The following is a 19386-nucleotide window of genomic DNA, read 5'->3' as shown; positions in this document are numbered from 1 at the left end:
AAATAATAACCAATGAATGTAACCTGAGCTCAGGATCAAACCCAGGACCCTGGAGCTCTCTAACCCTCTGTGTGCTACAGGAATGACAAGATGGCTGCTGGTGACTGAGGTTCGGGTGAGCCTTGTGGAGAAGGCAGGTACTCAGTGTGAAGCATAGCTTGCTATATAAAGCGTAGGAACAAGATGTTCTTTTATGCTTTATGTTCACTGGATGGTGTTTAGAATAATGAATGAAAACTGTATTCATTTGATTTCTCAGAAAACTGAGAGGCAATCTCTAAACTAATTTCTACTAATTGATCATAATGTCTGGATCACAAAGTAAAATCAAGTGAAAATGAACAAACTTTAATAGTTGGTCAAAGTGAAAGCACACGGGCCATGGTTTAAAAAAAAAAAAATTCACAGAGGTCCAATAGCTCCATCTGTTGCTTGGAAAAAAGCACACACATTTTAGATGGCTCCAGTCTAACAAAATACACCATATTTTCTTTATTTTTCATAAGCAAAGAATGTATCTTAACGTTCAATTGTTCTGTACAGTAAAATCAACCAGAAACTGGAATACCATTATACAGTCCAGTCCCTAAACCTTCATTTGTTTCTGTTGGTGTGATCTGACTGATCCGCCTTCTGTAACTCAGGGCATCTTCCTGCGGTCCTTAACAGCATTTCGTTTCCGCTTCTTGCTTAAGAAGTTCTCTAGCTTCCCGCTCTTTTTCAGCTCGCTGTACTTCTCAGCCAACTGCAGTTTCTTCTTATCAGCTAAAGAAATGTAAAGTAGGCAAGAATTTAGATTAAGACACAAGAACTTGCCAGTATCAAAATAAAAAAAATCGGAAAAATCATGCTCCATATCTTTTTTTCAAGCCATCCTTCCATTAAAGCAAGTCTTTTTTCTGATGGTATCCAAACATTTAATGTGCTTAAAGAAGACTGCGAAGAAAAGAGGTCTGATGATGTATCTCAGAGTTTTCTTTATATTGTTAAGCATTAAATGATCTGAACCTTTGTAAACGTTTCTTCTCACTACAGAATGCTGAATTATTTAAAGAAAATCTCCCTTATATTAATAGCCTTATATCCCTTACCACATAGCTCAGCAGCAGTATCTCTGAGCTCATGGCTGATGTCCTTTCATTGGAACATAAACACATATTCGAATGCCATATAACACCAAAGTGCCAAACGTTCTGCTTCTATTGAGGTAACCATGCTTCTTGATTATGAACTAAATCTTGTGTGTCTCATTAGTGATTCCTAGCTGCTGATGGCAGGGGAGTCAGTACGCCATCCCTCCCACCCAGAGATCTTGCCACCTAGCCATGCAGGGCAAACTACAATAGGGCAAATCTTTTTCTTCTGCACTCCCTGGGAATTGATTTTTGGGCTTTTTTTTTCATGACTGCTGGTCTGTACACATAATACACACAACTCATAGAAACACTGAAATACATGCACCCCTGCAGAACAATGCAATTATTCAAGCAGTCACTCAGTGTATAAGCTTTGGTGAGAGCAACACAACTGTTGTTTTGTCCCTGAAAATAAAACCAGAATGATTTTACTGAACTCACATTTCTTGAGATAGAAAGGTCTGTGTCCATCTCCCACCAGCGCTCTCTGCTTCCTCTTATAGCTAAGCTCTTTCTCTCTCTGCTGCTCTCGTCTTTCAAGGTTACGCTTTTGGTTCTCCTGCAAACACACACCAAATGTTAAGTGACACAATGACACAGTGACACAGGAACACAATGACATGACACAGAGACTAACTGAATCAGTGACTCAGTGACTCAATGACTCAGTGACACAGGGAAACAATGTCCCAGTGACAACACAGGGACTCAGTGAATCACTGACTCAGTGACACAGTGGAACAATGACAGGTGACATGACACAGGGACTCAGTGAGAAGACATAGGTACACAGTGACACGGCACAGGGAATGACATGACAGTGACGACACAGGGACTCAGTAACAGTGAGATGAGACAGGGACTCAGTGACAACACAAGGAATAAGTGACACGACACAGTGACAAAACAGGGACTCGGTGACACGACACAGGGACTCGGTGACACGACACAGGGACTCGGTGACACGACACAGGGACTCGGTGACACGACACAGGGACTCGGTGACACGACACAGGGACTCGGTGACTGGACACAGGGACTCGGTGACTGGACACAGGGACTCGGTGACTGGACACAGGGACTCGGTGACTGGACACAGGGACTCGGTGACTGGACACAGGGACTCGGTGACTGGACACAGGGACTCGGTGACTGGACAGTGATGACAGGGACTCAGTGACAGGACACAGGGACTCAGTGACAGGACAGTGATGACAAGGACACTGTGACAACACAGGGACTCCGTAACGAGAGACAGGAATTCAGTGACGAGAGACAGGGATTCAGTGACACGACACAGGGACTGACACGACAGGGAATTAGTGACATGAAAGTGAGATGACAAAGACTCAGTGACATGACACAGGGACACAAAACAGGAATTCAGTAATGAGAGACAGAAATTCAGCGACACGACACGGTGACACGACACAGGGACTCAGTGATACAAAACAGGGAATCAGTGACGAGAGACGGACACAGAGACACGACAGTTATACAAAACGGAATCAGTGACGAGAGACAGGAATTCAGTGACGAGAGACAGGGACACGACACAGGGATTCAGTGACATGACAGTGACAAAACAGGGAATCAGCGACACGACACAGGGACTCAGTGACGAGAGACAGAAAATCAGTGACACGACACAGGGAATCAGTGACGAGAGACAGGAATTCAGTGACACGACACAGGAATTCAGTGGCACGACACAATGATACAAAACAGGGAATCAGTGACACGAGACAGGAATTCAGTGACACGACACAGGGAATCAGTGGCACGACACAGTGATACAAAACAGGGAATCAGTGACGAGAGACAGGAATTCAGTGGCGAGAGACAGGGACACAGTGACACGACACATACAAAACAGGGAATCGGTGACACGAGACAGGAATTCAGTGACGAGAGACAGAAATTCAGTGGCACGACACAGTGATACAAAACAGGGAATCAGTGACGAGAGACAGGAATTCAGTGACACGACACAGGGAATCAGTGACGAGAGACAGGAATTCAGTGGCACGACAGTGATACAAAACAGGGAATCAGTGACAACACGGAATCAGTGACGAGAGACAGGAATTCAGTGACACGACACAGGGACATGACAGGGAATCAGTGATGAGAGACAAGAATTCAGTGGCGAGAGACAGGAATTCAGTGACACGACACAGGGAATCAGTGGCACGACACAGTGATACAAAACAGGGAATCAGTGACGAGAGACAGGAATTCAGTGATGAGAGACAGGGACACGACACAGTGACAAAACAGGGAATCAGCGACACGACACAGGGACTCAGTGACTTGAAACAGTGATACAAAACAGGGAATCAGTGATAAGAGACAGGAATTCAGTGACATGAGACAGGGACACAGTGACACGACACAGGGAGAGTGATACAAAACAGGGAATCAGTGACAAGAGACAGGAATTCAGTGACACGACACAGGGAGAGTGATACAAAACAGGGAATCGGTGACAAGAGACAGGAACTCAGTGACGAGAGACAGACGTTCAGTGACACGACAGTGAGATGACAGGAAATCAGTGACGAGAGACAGAAATTCAGTGACACGACACAGTGATACAAAACGGAATCAGTGACACGACAGGGACACAGTGACAACACAGGGACTGAAACGACACAGGGACTTAGTGACATGACAGTGATACGACACAGGGAATCAGTGACAGGAGACAGGAATTCAGTTACACAACATAGGGACACAGTGACATGACACAGGGACAGTGATACAAAAGGGAATCAGTGACGACAGACAGGAATTCAGTGACGAGAGCCAGGAATTCAGTGACACGACACAGGGACACAAAACAGGGAATCAGTGACGAGAGACAGGAATTCAGTGACGAGAGACAGTGACCCGACACAGGGACTCAGTGACCCGACACAGGGACTCAGTGACCCGACACAGGGACTCAGTGACCCGACACAGGGACTCAGTGACCCGACACAGGGACTCAGTGACCCGACACAGGGACTCAGTGACCCGACACAGGGACTCAGTGACCCGACACAGGGACTCAGTGACCCGACACAGGGACTCAGTGACACGACACAGGGACTCAGTGACACGACACAGGGACTCAGTGACCCGACCGGGACAGGTCTTTCAGATCTGTGGTGTGGGAACATTTCGGATTTGTTGTGATGCCGATGAAACAAAAACTGTAAACAAAAAAAATGACTGTGTGCAAGCACTTTTACACACGAGTTAGCTACACACATGGAAATACTTCCAATATGACCGCACATCTGCAGCTCCATCACCCCACGATATCACTGTGTGGAAGCAGGATGGCAGAGCAGGTAACACAGGCATCCAAAAAGCAACAGTCCCTAGCTGATTCCTTCCAGCATTCAGACACAACTGGTTCCGAGAGACATTCGACACCTCATAAAAGTGCTCGACCCGTTACAAACTACCGCCACGTCCTTTTTTTTTTAAGGTAATTCCTGAGCTCTACGAAAAGACACGCAACAACATCTAAAACAAATTAGCTAAAGCAGAAAGCCTTGCTCTAACAACAGATAGTTGGAGCTCGCGGGTAACATCTCACAGTTACTGTTCAGTACATAGCGGATTGGGAAATAAAGAGCGCTGTACAACAAACCCGTCCCCTGTAGGAAAGTCATACAAGAGCTAATTTGGCAGAAGAGTTGATAAATGCAGTGAATACTGTGCAAGCAGTTCATGAAGCTGACGTGCCGTGAGCGGCCAGTGTTCAGTTTTTTATATCTCACCATTTTCAGTACACTATGAATGTGTACAAGCTGATTTTGCATTTAAGTAAAATAAGAGAATTGCACTAAAACCAACTAAACAAAAACCAGTTTTTTTCTTCTTAACATCTTACTGTTCCTATTACCTAAGCAATTTCGAAATTTTAATGAAAAAAAAACACTTTAATTTGCCAAGCCAACCGAACACCATGGTACGTATTGAACCATGGGTTAACTGTATTGTTGCATCCCTAGACACGACACAGGGATTCAGTGACAACACAAGGACTCTGAATCACTGACACACTGACCTAGTGGCACAGTGGAACAATGACTCAGTGGCACAACACATGGACACAAAACGGGGACTCAGGCCCTGTCATGTCACTGTGTTGTGTCACTGTGTCTTGTCACTGAAGTCCTGTCTCTTGTCACTGAGTGAATCAGTGACACGACATTGTGACTCAGCAATACAGCAGAGTATCACCTTTAAAGTCTGTATATAATATCATGAAGCAAACGAAACTCTTTAAATTTAACTTTCTCAAATGTATTAAGTGTTAACTTGCCATTCTCTTCAGGAAAGATTTCAATTCCTCTTTTTTTGCATTCGATTTGACTTTCTTCAGCTTTTTCTTCACCATCTGCAATATAAACAGTATAAAGAAACAGACAGAAAATAGACTAAATAATAAACAGTTCTGCAACACTCTTGTAATTCTAAGCAAACCTCTGCTTCTCGTTGTCTGAGGTCATTGATGAACCTGTATGTCTGGCTGAACACTTCTGGTTTAAATTCACCAGAAAGATCATCGAAACGAGGATCCCTCAAAATCTGGAAAGGTCCAAATCCGCAGAACGTACAATGAGCTGAGGCTTGTATTTAGTTATAAGATTCATACATGCAAACACATGCATGTGTACATGGTTAATTATGTTAGGTGACTTACGGGGCCCTTAGCGGATCCTACTTTTCTGAGGAAAGAAACCGGTTTCTTGGCTGAAATCTCTTGGGGTCTGTAGTACAAAAGAACTTTATAAGTATGTGGAGGAGAAATAATATTCTTAAACATGACATGACATTGATCAGTTCAGTACCTCTCCTTGTTCAATCGTTTTGCCGGTTCTGAATCCTGCTTTTTCTTTTTCGCCTCATGAATAAGCTTATTACATGCTTTAGTACCAATTTTGCTTTGTAACCTCATAATCTCTTCAAATGACATTGTTGACAAATCTGTTCAACAACACACAAAGAAGAGGTAACCGTAAAAATGTCAACCTGAATGAAAAATTGATTGTCTTCCAACTGCAGAGTTAAATCTTTTATTTGAATTAGTGTGAAATCTCCTCACCTGGTCTGAGCTCAGCCTTGATGGAGCTGGTGTCGTTTCGCTTACAGTCTCTTTGGTTATATGAATCCTCTGGTCCTGTCATGTCAGTTCTCTCTTTCACAAAATCCCCACTTTGATCATCATCTTCGTCTGTGTTTTCCTCATCCTCAACTGCTTCATCAGATTCCTCACCACTCGTTTCATCCTGAGTGATTTCTGATGTTTGCACTGAATCACGTTTACTGAACAAAGCAAAATTTTTTTCCATCTCTAAAGCATCCTCCTCCTCCTCCTCCTCATCTAATGATGCCGTTTCATGTGCTTTTTTGTTGTGCATTTTCATTTGAACATGACTTGCATCCTGAAGGTTTTGTTTAACAGACTTTTGTCTTTTCTTGGATGCCATCGTGCTGGTAATGGGCAAAAATTAACAGATTGACATTTAAGCAACAACTATACACATTGTAATGTGTGTTCAATACGTGATCACGTTTATAAGTGTTCCTGAATGACATCACCATAGTTGACGCGAGGAATATAATTTACTGGAGAAATAACATATTTACGGATGAAAACATTATACACGCACACACATGAAATCATATGAAAACATATTTACATATGAAAACACTACACACACAGCTAAATATATTGGGGAAATAATGTATTTACTAATGAAAACATTGCGCGGGTGAGTGTGTGTGTGTAATGTTTTCATTAGTAAATACATTATTTCCCCAATATATTTTGCTGTGTGTGTGTGTGTGTGTGTGTGTGTACTGTTTTTATTCGTAAATCGTGTCATTACTTAGCATACTAAGAACTAAGAACAAACATTTACAGGCAGGCCAATACAAATGACAGTGCCAAACTATACCGTTTGTTATCATAATGTTAACTCTTGAGTGAATAATGACTTCATTAGACATTACCAAAGCATTATTCAAATTTAGAATCATATACAAACTTACAAACTTCTGCTAGCAGTGAGCAACACAGAGCCATGCAGCCACGAGCCAGCAGCAAATACTTCCGGTTAGTGAGGCAGACGTAAGGAAGTGAATGGCGGAGGGAAGGCTTGGTGACCCCAAAATAAAAGAACTAGCGATTACACCCCTCAGTGGCCCAAAGAAAACATATGTAGAAGCAATTATTTTTATAGCATCATTAGTGTTCCAAATCGATTGTGAGTTTGTCCGGATAAATTAGATAAAACACTACAAGCCTCTCCCTTCCGTTAAACAAGTTGGTATCGCCCAAATAGTGCCTCGCGATAGCTTGATTACTGCAATGTGACTGGGAGAGCAGATCGTAGGCAGCATCAAGAAGAAAAGTAATGCTGATCAGCAGGAATGATACTGGTCAAAGAGGGACAGTAAAATAAATAAATAAATGAAATATGTGCTCAGAAGGAGGCAGAATAATATGGCTAACGACAGCCCACGTATACTTTAGCTAGAAAACTAATTCAATTCTAGTTTCACCTTTTACTTCTTTCTCAGGTGATGTGAAGCTTACGTCTAAGGCGTCCCAATCATATAAGGTATGATTGAGGGACTAGAACGAGAAGTGACATGTGACGGGGACATATAAACAGATCAACAATTACAGCGCTCCCCGTGCAGAAACGTGAAACGTCAGAGTCGCCCAATCAGATCGCTTACCTCATGAATATTAACGAGACTGAATGTGTTGGGGGAGTAAGAAGATGTGCGCATGCGCGGTGCAAATCTGCCAAGACTCGCGACATGCGTCTACCGCTCGCGCAAGCGCGGCATCACAGTGCAACACTGCGCATGCCCAGTATCGCGCCTGAGAGCGCGGCGTCTCTGAAGGCTGCAGTGATATATATATATCCTGCTTGTTTGTTTTGCCGTCAGTTACATTACGTTCTTTTTTTAGATTGAAGGGTGTGTTCAATTAAGGTAAGTTTTTGGGGTTTTTTTGTTTAAATTTATTTCCCGTGCATGTTGTCGAGAGAAATTCGGATGAGTAAAGTTCGCCCGTCACGAACGCCAACTAGCTCGTGCCTTTTAGCTAGCAGCAAAGTTTGCAGAAAGTTCTCGAAAGACTCCCCTCTATTTAACACAATGTCACTGACTGTAAGCTCTGTAACTCTGCTGCAACACGGACACGCATGGTTTACTGCACAGGACCTCCAGAATTCGTGCACAAAGCCTGATTATCCTGATGTTTTTGCTTGTCAGTGTGTAGCTAAGGCGGACAAAACACCGAGCTTTAAGCTTTAAAGAGACTGTGTGATGAGCTGATGAGCTAGATATTTGACAGCCACTTCATGTCCTTAAACCTGGTCTAAATACCGGGCAGTGGACAGCGTTTAATAAGTGGACAAATAACGTCAACGAAGACTGACAACCAAAAATCAGTTTTAATCATTTAGGCTTTTTATTAAACAGTTTCAATAACGTGTACTGCTTCTGTCTTTACATAACGCCACATTTTCCCTGCTGCGAAATGATCATCATCTAGTTAAGTTGCCTTTATTTGTCATTTATTACAGCACAGTGAGATTCTTTCTTCACATACCCCGTCCTTGGAGGTTGGGGTCAGAGCGTAGGGTCAACCATGATTCAGCGCCCCTGGAGCAGGGTGGGTTAGGGGCCTTGCTCAAGGACCCAACAGTGGCAGCTTGGTGGTGCTGGGGCTTAAACCCCAATCTTCCGATCAACAACCCAGAGCCTTAACCACTTGAGCTACCACCACCCCATAAAAATATTATTATTAATCTTCAGAACAGTACGAAGACAGAGAGTGATAAACACAAGCTGAGCTCTCTGTGACATTAACAAACAAACTTTGTTTCTGTGTAAACATAAAAAAATGTTTTTATCTGAATAAAATGAATTTCTTTCTAAAGCACAGCTCCATCAGTGCACGCACATCTGTTGTCCTCTGAGGGGCTTAAATCCATCCTTCTTACAAATGGATACAGATCCCATCACTTTTTGTACACCTTATTGTGCTACTTTGTGTATAAATTCATTAACATGACATCTTGCTCATTAGTCTACACACAGTAAACCAAGCAAAAGCTATTATTTATTCATGCAAATTGAAAAACCTAATTTGTTTTTTTCTTTCTAAATTCATATTTACTGTTCAGAGATTTGATTAAGCAGCTCTGGTTTGAGTTCAGGTACATCCTGTTGACTTTTGATTATTTTGAGTCCACCTGTGTAAGGTTTCAGCTGGTACACACCTGAGTATAAGAGTACAGTGTGTTTCAGGGCAACAACAAAGCCAAGAAGTCCAGTGATCTCCATGATCCAATTGTGCAGAGACAACTGAACAGAGAGAACTGCATGAGGATATAACCCTAATTTTAATGCTGTGAATGTTCCCAGGAGCACTTTGGGCTTAAATCAGTGTGAAATTGAGATGGGAGAACCTGCTGGAACTACAACCATCTCAGGAACGCTCCATCAATCAGGGCTTTACTTTAGAGCAGCTTGACTCAACGAATTCCTGAGGAAAAAGTATATGCAATCTCTTAAAGAACTCTGAGAGAACCATGAATGTTTCTGTGCTCTGATGAGACAAAAACCTGAAGTCTTTTGGGCTGAACTCCAAGCACTAGTTTTGGCAGAAAACTGATATTTCTCAGTAACTGTCTAATTCCATGACTGTGGTGGAGCATGGTGGTGGCCGTATCATGTTATAGTGGTGCTTCTCCGTAGCAGTGTTGGGGAGACCAGTCAGAATAAAGGGAAGGATGAATGCCATCAAATACAGAGAAATCTTTGTGAAAACGAGTGAACGCATCGTCAACCTGTGGCGAAGGTTCACCTTTCAGCACACCAGTGACCCAAAGCATACAACACAGAAAGTGCCTTTAAGATAAGTCTCTAAGTTCATTGAGAGACTCGGCCAAAGGCCAGACCTAAACTCTGAAGAACAACTGTGGCGACAGATGCCTAAAGTCATATATATATATATATATATGAAAGATTTATTTGGACAGTTATTGTTTTGTTTAGATTGAACAGGAGAAAAGTCAATTGAACTCCTTTAAATTAAATCTATAAAAACAGCATGTGAAGAACAGCCGTTTTAGTAATATATGAAACTTGCCACTGTTTTTCTGACTGAATGACTGATTTTATTGTGTTTATGCTTTTAGATCCTAAAAGCCTTGTGCAAAATAATGTTTTCTTACCTAGACTATGTCATAAAACCTCTCTGCCACCTACTCAACACCACCTTCCTAAACAAACACGCACACACAGAATAAATGTATTTCCTTATAGCCTGACTATTTCTCTTCCCTTTACCAGATGGAAAATGAAGATAGGACATTGGTGAAGAGCCAGGACTCGGAAGAGAAAAGTGTTGGCCGCACAACTCTGTTAGACAGTGGGGAAGATTTTGAGATGCTAGAAGAAGTTGACGATGGAGTGGATGATGATCTCCCCCCTTTAGATGATGTAGGTGGTGGAAAGAAAGAAAGCCATCAGGCTAGTAAAGAATGCACAGAGCCCGATCGGTCTCCACCCCAAGAGGAATGGCTGGATGTTTTAGGTATATGAGGTTATACTCGCATATAAAATAGGGGCTGTGTTCTCAGTGAACTTCTCTGTCTACAATAATAAAATACAATTATGTTCTGTGATGCTTGCTTGTGAACAGGAAATGAGCAGCTGAGAAAGAAAGTTTTAGAAGCTGGTTCTGGTCCTGACAGCAAACCTCGGAGGGGCCAAAATGTCACCATTATTCTCAAGACCACTCTGACTGACGGAACTACAGTAGAGGATGAGTGCAACATCTCTTTCACACTTGGCGATGGTGATGTCATTCAGGTATAATTTTTTGGAGTGGAGGAATTTTGGGTCTCAAGCTTGTTTGTGAGTCTCAAAGATATGCCTCATGCTTTGTTTACTACATCCATTTTATACATAGACACATTTTTTAATGTCATGTTGCATTTTTCAGGCTTTGGATCTCACTGTGCAGTTAATGGAGATGGGTGAAAAGGCTTTGATTGAAGCCGGGGCCAAATACGCATATGGTGCACTGGGGAGGTGAGATCTGCAGTCCAGTGATTACACAGACCTGCCAACCTTTACCACTTTTAATGTTAGACTATCATGTTTTGAGTTATTGCTCAAAAATATGCAAGTAGTCTCCTTGCCACAGTAAAAAAAATGGAAAAAAACGGGTAATTCAGTAGACTTTTAATGAAATGTGAAATATAAACACTTCACAAATAATAATACTGATAGTAATAATGTGAAATTTTAAACACTGAATTCTGTACTCAGGGATTTACAGTAACCCCCAGCAAAATGACAGATAGTCAAATTCCTTGTGGTTTCTATAAAAACGCAAAATATAAACATGCACTAAAGTTTATAACTTACGTGATTTGTGAAAGAATTATCAGAACTATGAAATTTTTACATCATGTTTTACATCTCTCTCTCCATGCTGGGACTACATATTTTGCTTTTTCAGTGTTGGCAGATCTGTGTATAAATAATCCTTTATTTTTTTTTCTGCACTCTTCAAATTATTGTCGGTATTCTGTTTCCTCGAGAGCATTTGTATGCATCAAAGTAACACAATATGAAAACCTGTAATGCTGTTCTGCTGTTGTCTTGCACACTATCACCATTGACACGGGAGGTTAAAAACAGGGTGTTCTTTAATAGAAAATATTTATTTTATATTCATAGTTTTGATGGATAGGTTATGAGCAATGATCCCACATTGGGCTACTTAAGACAGAATTTACAATCATTGAAGAGATCCAAGGGAAAAGGACTTTGCTTGTTTTGTTTTGTCTTCATCAATATGTGATGGGGAGTAAAAGACCCCAATAAGGCCAGGCAAGCTGAAATGTAGTATACCGACTCCCTCTGCTAATTTGTAAGTGGATTCTATTTAAGGTCCTAGTTATTTAAAAACATGGCTGCCATCAGCCACTCAGATTTCAGCAGTTTTTTCCCCCCCATGCTCTCTCAATGTCAACTCCCCCTATCTGTAGGCTTTTGCTTTTGCAACTGCTATTGCTGTAATTCCTCCTTTAAACCTTTCTGTAGAATGCGTAGAGCCTTCCATGTACGTTACTCTGAAAGCCCCTTCTTTGTAAATTACTCTGAAAGCCCCCTTCTTTAATTTCACAGCTTCCCTCCCCACTGGTGTTCATCAGCACATCCTAGACAGACCTTACCACCTAAACAGGCACAGACAGTCTTCTCGCTGCTGTCTTTTTGTCCACTAGACAGGCTAGACTGCCAGGCCATCAGGAATACATATGTATACCCAGGCCTGGCTCCAGGTGTAGTAGAGTACACTTCCTGTTGTTGTGATGGTCATTAGTATCTCTGCTTGTCTTATCTTTGCCCACTATCTGCTCACAAAGCATGGGCTGATGTTCACCAAAGTACATGAGCCCTGACTAGTTCTTGTTCCACAATGGCTTACCGTTTTAGCAAGCTTACTTGTGTTTTATTGAAGATGAAATGAATGAATATGTATTACATGATCAAGGACATATGGTGCTCCTTAGTGTAATGGAAAACACACTGTGGAAATTATACATTTATTAATGTAAGGTTCTTAGCTGTAGTGTTTCATTAGAAAATTTCCTTAATTAAAAATAAGACAATAATGTGGATTTGGGTAAACATCATTTAAAATTTTAGTGTTATTTGAGTGAATATAGTTGATTTTAATTATATATTGTTATACTGTTTGTAGTATTTTATCCATAGAAAAAATAGTTTAGGAACTGGAAACATAAAATGTAATAAATTCAATGAATAAAACCAAAAAATGTATTAGTTCATATTTAACATTTAACATGCTGTTATCTGTTAATCGTGTTATTCTTTCAATCCGTGCAGCCTACTAAATTTTATTATTTATCTCTTTTCCTCTTGTTTGGTGTTGTTTGAGATGATCATGTCTATGGTAAAGCATAATATGTGATTTGGCATTTAGTGGCTCATAAAAATTTCCAAAGTATGTGTCCCTTGTTTCTCTTTTGATCATTAGCAGTTCCACTCCTGTTGTGCCCCCTAATGCTGATTTGACTCTGGAGGTGCATCTCCTGTCTGCTGTTGATGCTCCTGACCTGGAACTTCTTCCTCCCTCTGAGAGGATCAGTCTGGCAAGTAAGAAACGAGAGCGGGGCAACTTTCACTACCAGCGTGGTGACTACGCTTTTGCTGTTAACTCCTATGGGATTGCCTTGCAGATAACAGAAGCAAGTTCGAAAGGTAAGAAGACAAAGGCGTTTACTGTTGGCAAGAAACTCATCTGCAGTTGTAGTTACAGTGTGCTGTGGGAAAGAGGAAGTGCTAGGTTTATTATGCCTTTTTTGTCAAAGACTATAAAACCTGTCAGGTTTGCAGCTTTGTGGAGCGTTTCTTCCATTACTAAATTTGTTTCGCTTAATACACTTTTTTAAATTTAGACATTTGACATGTGAAAAAGTTCAAATACAAGCAACTCAAGAATTATTGGTCACCAATATAGAAACACACAATTATACAAATTTTCAAACTGGAGAAACCCAAAACTTTTCCCCTGCATTGTTTTTATTTTGAACACACAGGATAAAATGACAAGTAAATATTATAAAGTAAATGCAAACAAACTGCTTATTTCAAATGAAGCTTTATGCAAAATGTAATAATACTTCTGTATTATTAGTCTGTTTTGAAATCCACAAGGAAATACAATTGTAATTATACTACTACAAAAGTCTTCTCTGTATGGTAAAAACAATAGAATTGGCCTTGCTGTTCTGATACGTTCAGACTGAATATGAAAACCTTCAACATTTCAGCATAATGTTGGCGCTGATTCTGAAACTCTGCCCCGGATTGGTACGTCCCACCAAAGTTACAATTTTTGAAGAACTTGAAAGCTCATGTAATGTCTGTAATGCTATGGGTTTACAATGGGTGTGCTCTCAGAAGTAAAATACCATATGGTCATGACCTGTTACAATTTTTGTTTCAGTGGACATCAGCCCTCAGGAGGAAGAAGAGCTACTGGATGTAAAGCTGAAATGCCTAAACAACATGGCTGCCTCTCAGCTCAAGCTGGAACACTATGAAGCTGCACTGCGCTCCTGTGTCTCTGTTTTAGCTTACCAGCCAGACAATATCAAAGCTTTGTTTCGTCAAGGCAAGGTACCCGACTCTCAGACACCTGTCCTTTCTCTTATTGTTACATGATCATACATGGCTATAGTTAAATGTTTTGAAAATGTTTACATTTGCTACCTTCATTTATGTCTCCAGGTTCTGGCACTACAAGGGGAATATGCTGATGCAATTAAAAGTTTAAAAAGAGCTTTAAAGTCTGATCCAAGTAACAAGGTAATGTTGAGATGTCACAAAATAAACTACAATAAAACAAGCAGATTTTGATGCACAGGGACTCCTCCACTGCCAACATGTCCAGTCCTTCTGGTTACTAATTCGTATGCCAAAAATATACTTTTGAAGAAAAGCTGCTTCAGAAATTTAACTTTGCCAAAATCTTATTATCGCTGTAACTAGCTGACGATTTGCTGTCATTATAAATCTTACAAAATCACTCGTTCAAATCCCAGACACCTATAATGACTCCAAAACGGTGTGGAGTTTTTTTTTACGAAGGTTTCTCTCAGTGAGAGCTTAAGCAATTAAATGTGAAGTATGGTTGCTAATTATTTAACAGAGAGGTTAATGTATTAACAAAGAATGACTTATTTATTTTAACCACCAGGAGGTAGTGCTGTAATCTTCCACACTGGCCCAGTGTTAGAGCAGAGAGCCACACTGTCATGTCACCTCCTACGATCTTATTTCTCTCTAAAAATAGCAGGATCCCTCGCCCTACTCTGCTTATACACAGGCAGAGAAAGAGATGTGCAGTGCGGTGCAACACGTGCTTGTGAATAGATTGACACCATTACCCTACCTACCTGTTCTATCCACCCATCTCATGTGTCTGACCCTTTTACAGCTTATTAACTCTGGCTATTACTAACATGTTGGATCACATTTTTGTACTCTCTGTTTTAATTGGTTTTAAGGGTTGTTGAATTTGTTCATTTTAACTGCTGGCCACTGAAAAGCTTATGCAAATAAGAGTATAAGGAACTAAGTCAGAATATTAATTTCACAGAATTATTTGAATAGCTGTGCAGGGTCCGGTAATTGCGACGTTAAAGTGGGAAAGGCCACGTAGCACCTTAGAAACCTTACACTAGACACACGGCTCATGTTAATGAATGTAGCAGCTGTAGAGGCGAGCCCGATGGAACATTCTCTACTTTTACACTTAGGAAATTCTGTTCATGAAAACACTTCGAGTCAGTGCTGTGTTTTATATGCAGGGAACATAGTGTCTAAGCAGCGCTTCCTGTGTGCTTATTGATCTTGCACGTTTATGGGGCTGTACTAGTTCTTTTAGGCAAAATAAATTTAAGGGCTGTCCAGCAGATTTACAGGCAAGTTAAGAGATGTTTTGAACAGCTGGTGTGTCAGAGTGAGAACAGATATATTAGCAGGCTTTTCACCACACACACACACGAGAAAAACACACACACTCTGACTCTATCCTGTACAGACTATCCACGCAGAGCTGTCCAAGCTGGTGAAGAAACACTCGGAACAGAAGGGTGCTGAGCAGGCTATGTACAAGAAGATGCTTGGAAACCCACCCGACATCAGCACTGTACAGAAGACCCAGGCCAAATCCTCATGGGTGTGTATGACATCACATAACTATATCAGCAGGGGTTAAATTGGGGTTTAGGAGCCAAGGAGGTCCATTTCCAGCAGTGCAGTTCCAGCGCCATGTAATCTGTTTTTGACATTCATTGATTTGAGTTGATCTTAAAACAGGTTATGTTTGTGTCAAGTAGTCACAGTTGTGTCAAGGAGACCAGTGGGTCAAACTGGGTGGCCAAATTTCCTGTTTTGCGGTAAAATAGTAAAATAAATAAATAAATTGTTGAAAAAAAGAGTGTTGAAAGTCAAAATAGAAACACAGCCTTAATGTGTGAATGTGTACTGAATGTATGCAAAAAATCTTTCTATAAGTTTCTTGACTAATAACAATGACAGAAACCTTTTTGGTGCCATATAGAAATATTTATAATGACACATTATTATTATTAACAATAATAAAAATAATAATCATAATAATAATAATAATAAAAAAATGATTTAGTATGGGTCCCTGGTTGTCTAGAGACCGGATCCTGGGCATGAACAGAATCACAGGGAACGAATCCAGCAACATAGGTTATCTCTCAGTGCCGGTCCCAAGCCGGGATACAATGGGAGGGTCGCATCAGGAAAGGGCATCCGGCATAAAACCTGTGCCAAAATTAAACATGCGGATCGGATGATCCATTGTGGCATCATATGATTTTGTATGCAATTGGAGTACTGGTAAATGTGGATCCAAAGTACAAACTGTCTTTTTGCTTCTGTAACTGTTGCCCTGAAATTTCTCCAGCGCTAGTAAAAAAACAGTAGGGTATATATCATAGGAAATGAGCTTGGGAATGCAACACACTAAGGAGTACTGTGTATGGCACACTGCAGCTTTAGACATACCAGATTGGTCACTTATTGGGCGTTAGGGACCTGGCGCTAACAAGATGTACAGTATTAAAATTAGATGCTTTGGCAAACAGACCAGACTTCCACACCTCCCGAGCCTGTTCTCCTTTTATATAGCGGTGGAATTTAATGGACTTTATAGATATATGTTGAATTGCTTTCGTTTTTCACACTGGATATTTCTTTAGTAAGTGCAATTAATAAAAAATAACTTTCTTAAATGTCTTATTAAAATTTTGTGTGACTGAAATACACAAGCTACAGTCCCCTTTGAACTGGAATGGCAAGTCCAATTGCTAAACACTGAAGAATTTTGTGTTTGAGATTAAAAGATGTTCCTGATATTTGCCTCTTGGTGTGTTAAGCTACATAGAGCATGGTACCTTTGGTGACAAATTTGTGTTCATTGTACAGATTAGTCTTAAAGTAAATAACTCTTAATATTTGTTTGCATATTTCTTGCATGCAATAACTGTATGCTGTTGGGTTGTAATGTACTCTGGTCTGCTGATGGACTTGTCCAGTCTAAAACCTTCCACTTTCCCCTTGATGAAGTCAGAGTGATTTGTATCATTGTCTGGCTTCCCCCAGATTAGACGGGATGTATTTCTCAGTAAATGTTCAGACAGAATATTTCTGTAGACTTCTGAATTCATTCAATGCTACCACCATGACCTCCATCAACAAAAAAGATCAGTAAGCCCAGGTATGCCCCCCCCTTGACAACTTGCTGCTATTAATGTTGGTTTATCCTTTTTAACAACAAATGCAGCTCATTGTTATTCGCTGTTTAAACAATCAACTTGTGAGGACATGTATGGGCCACAATAAACACCAGTCCATCATATTTCTTAATCAAATGAAATATGGATGGGTTCATACAAAAGGTGCCATGTTCTGTGTTCAACTCATCTAGGTCACAAAATATCACAAAAAGGATTCCAACATTTTTCTGAACTTTACAGGATCATGAATGCTAAATCCATTTCTATCCTTTTTTCTACACAGAAGTCATTATGAAGTGCATTAGCGTCAGGGGATAATGTTCTTTGGTTGGTCACGCTAGAACTGACTATCATTCTCAACCTAATCATTCTTTCCTTTTGTCTTTGTTCCCCACAGAGTATAAGCTGGAAGTGGTTGTTTGGTGCTACTGCAGTTGCTATTGGAGGTGTAGCCTTGTCAGTGGTCATCGCTGCTAGAAATTAAAGATTTCAGGATGCTAGCTTTAGCTTGATTTTAGCTACATGATTCTCCATTTATAGTGCTTTCTGTTTTCTGTCAGAGAATATAACTTATTAATGCTTTAACAAAGGTTCTTTAAATGCATGAAAGGTGATCTGAGAAAATGTGTGAAGTGATAAATTATTACATCTGTAAAATGAGTAAACTTGCCATTTTGTTGTGAAAATTAACTAGGTTATATAAAATCTTAGTAATGTTTAGAGCCTCCAGTGCAAAATGTTTTCTATATCTAATCACCTCCTTGGCCACTTATGTTATGTTATGTTTCTGAATCAGCAAGACTGTTTCTCGAGTAGCCAACATGTATGCTGCTAGCTTGTTTTCCTACATGGCGAAATTCGAAGCAATTGCATGGCCAAGGATAGAGAGCGATATTTGCTTGTTGCAGTTCTTTCTCCGGTGTTTAACAAACCTGTCCAGTGAAGACCCTTTTTTTTTTTTTTTTTTTTTTGGTCTCCATTGCATTCAGGAGGGTGTACCTCACCTTTTAATCTCTCTGACCAAACACTGTAAAGATTTTACAAAAAGACCAAATTAATTGAGTTTGATTTATTTTATTTCTAAATATGTAAATGGTATTTATTTTAAATATTCACTTAATATGTTTAATTTTCTGATGAATGATTGTGTAAATGGTTTGGTTACTCATTTGGTATTGAAAGTAACAACATTCCTGATATTTCTTTAATTTGTTGAAATACATTTTGCACACTCAGTTCACACACCTGTGGTATTCCATGAGACGAAGTGGCTAGTTAACGTTTAATTAAAACTCTTCCAATCACCTAAAGGTGTCTTGGTGAAATTCTGTAATAAAGTTTTCCATGACTTCACATTTGTCCCTGCCCTTCATTAACCTGAGGTATTGTAGTGTAACCCATGACTGTTTCCATTCCTTACACAGTTCCTCAAATGTTCTTATAAAGCTCTGAATAGTTCTCCTTTTGTCATCACTCGTGGGTAATGATCACATTTGTCTGTGACCTTTTCATGGAAATAAGCATGTAAAAAGCCAATCAAAATTGCATGGTTTAGAGCTGTGCTTTTCACAGTGAGGTCCAGGGGGATGTGATGTATATGCAGCAGGACCCTAAAGTTAAATGTTTTCATCCAAAGATCCCTGGAACTGTTAAGTTAATTCCATATGCCCAGACACTACAGATTTATTTCATGAGTGTGGACAGATGACTCCAAATTGGACTTTTCTGTGATCCCAAGCCTTGCTGTTTTTTGTTTTTCCTGATGATTTCATGTCACTACTGTAAATAAATATTCAATAAATGTTTTGCCATATTTCCGTGTTTGTTTTCTTGACTTCACTTTTATTTTA

The 19386-nt window shown here is 40.3% G+C and overlaps 2 protein-coding genes across 5 annotated transcripts; one reads left to right on the top strand and one right to left on the bottom strand.

Annotated features, from left to right (window-relative positions):
* Positions 1 to 512: 512 nt before the first annotated feature.
* rrp36 (ribosomal RNA processing 36) lies at positions 513 to 7345 on the bottom strand. Of its 2 annotated transcripts, none has more exons than XM_058400993.1 (8): positions 7191 to 7345; positions 6241 to 6629; positions 5987 to 6122; positions 5839 to 5905; positions 5619 to 5723; positions 5458 to 5532; positions 1578 to 1695; positions 513 to 765 (listed from the first exon to the last, which is right to left on the bottom strand). In XM_058400993.1, exons 2-8 carry the CDS (start codon positions 6623 to 6625, stop codon positions 641 to 643), a joined length of 1011 nt encoding a protein of 336 aa, XP_058256976.1. In that variant the 5' UTR covers positions 6626 to 6629; positions 7191 to 7345; the 3' UTR covers positions 513 to 640. The 2 variants fall into 2 exon arrangements, with proteins under 2 accessions (XP_058256976.1, XP_058256977.1); XM_058400994.1 differs by having other exon boundaries at positions 7183 to 7268.
* A 642-nt stretch (positions 7346 to 7987) lies between these two features.
* fkbp8 (FKBP prolyl isomerase 8) lies at positions 7988 to 19361 on the top strand. 3 transcript variants are annotated; one of them, XM_058400991.1, is made up of 10 exons: positions 7993 to 8144; positions 8741 to 8829; positions 10515 to 10758; positions 10867 to 11036; positions 11170 to 11258; positions 13240 to 13460; positions 14209 to 14381; positions 14493 to 14570; positions 15808 to 15945; positions 17934 to 19361. In XM_058400991.1, the coding sequence occupies exons 2-10, from the start codon at positions 8806 to 8808 to the stop codon at positions 18018 to 18020; spliced, it is 1224 nt and encodes a 407-aa protein (XP_058256974.1). In that variant the 5' UTR covers positions 7993 to 8144; positions 8741 to 8805; the 3' UTR covers positions 18021 to 19361. The 3 variants fall into 3 exon arrangements, with proteins under 3 accessions (XP_058256975.1, XP_058256974.1, XP_058256973.1); XM_058400990.1 differs by having other exon boundaries at positions 7994 to 8144; positions 13237 to 13460; positions 17934 to 19360; XM_058400992.1 differs by lacking the exon at positions 8741 to 8829 and having other exon boundaries at positions 7988 to 8144; positions 13237 to 13460; positions 17934 to 19359.
* The last annotated feature ends 25 nt before the right edge of the window (positions 19362 to 19386 follow it).

Source organism: Hemibagrus wyckioides, linkage group LG10 (assembly GCF_019097595.1).
Source record: "Hemibagrus wyckioides isolate EC202008001 linkage group LG10, SWU_Hwy_1.0, whole genome shotgun sequence".
NCBI lineage: Eukaryota > Metazoa > Chordata > Actinopteri > Siluriformes > Bagridae > Hemibagrus > Hemibagrus wyckioides.
This window is presented reverse-complemented; position numbering and strand designations above follow the sequence as displayed.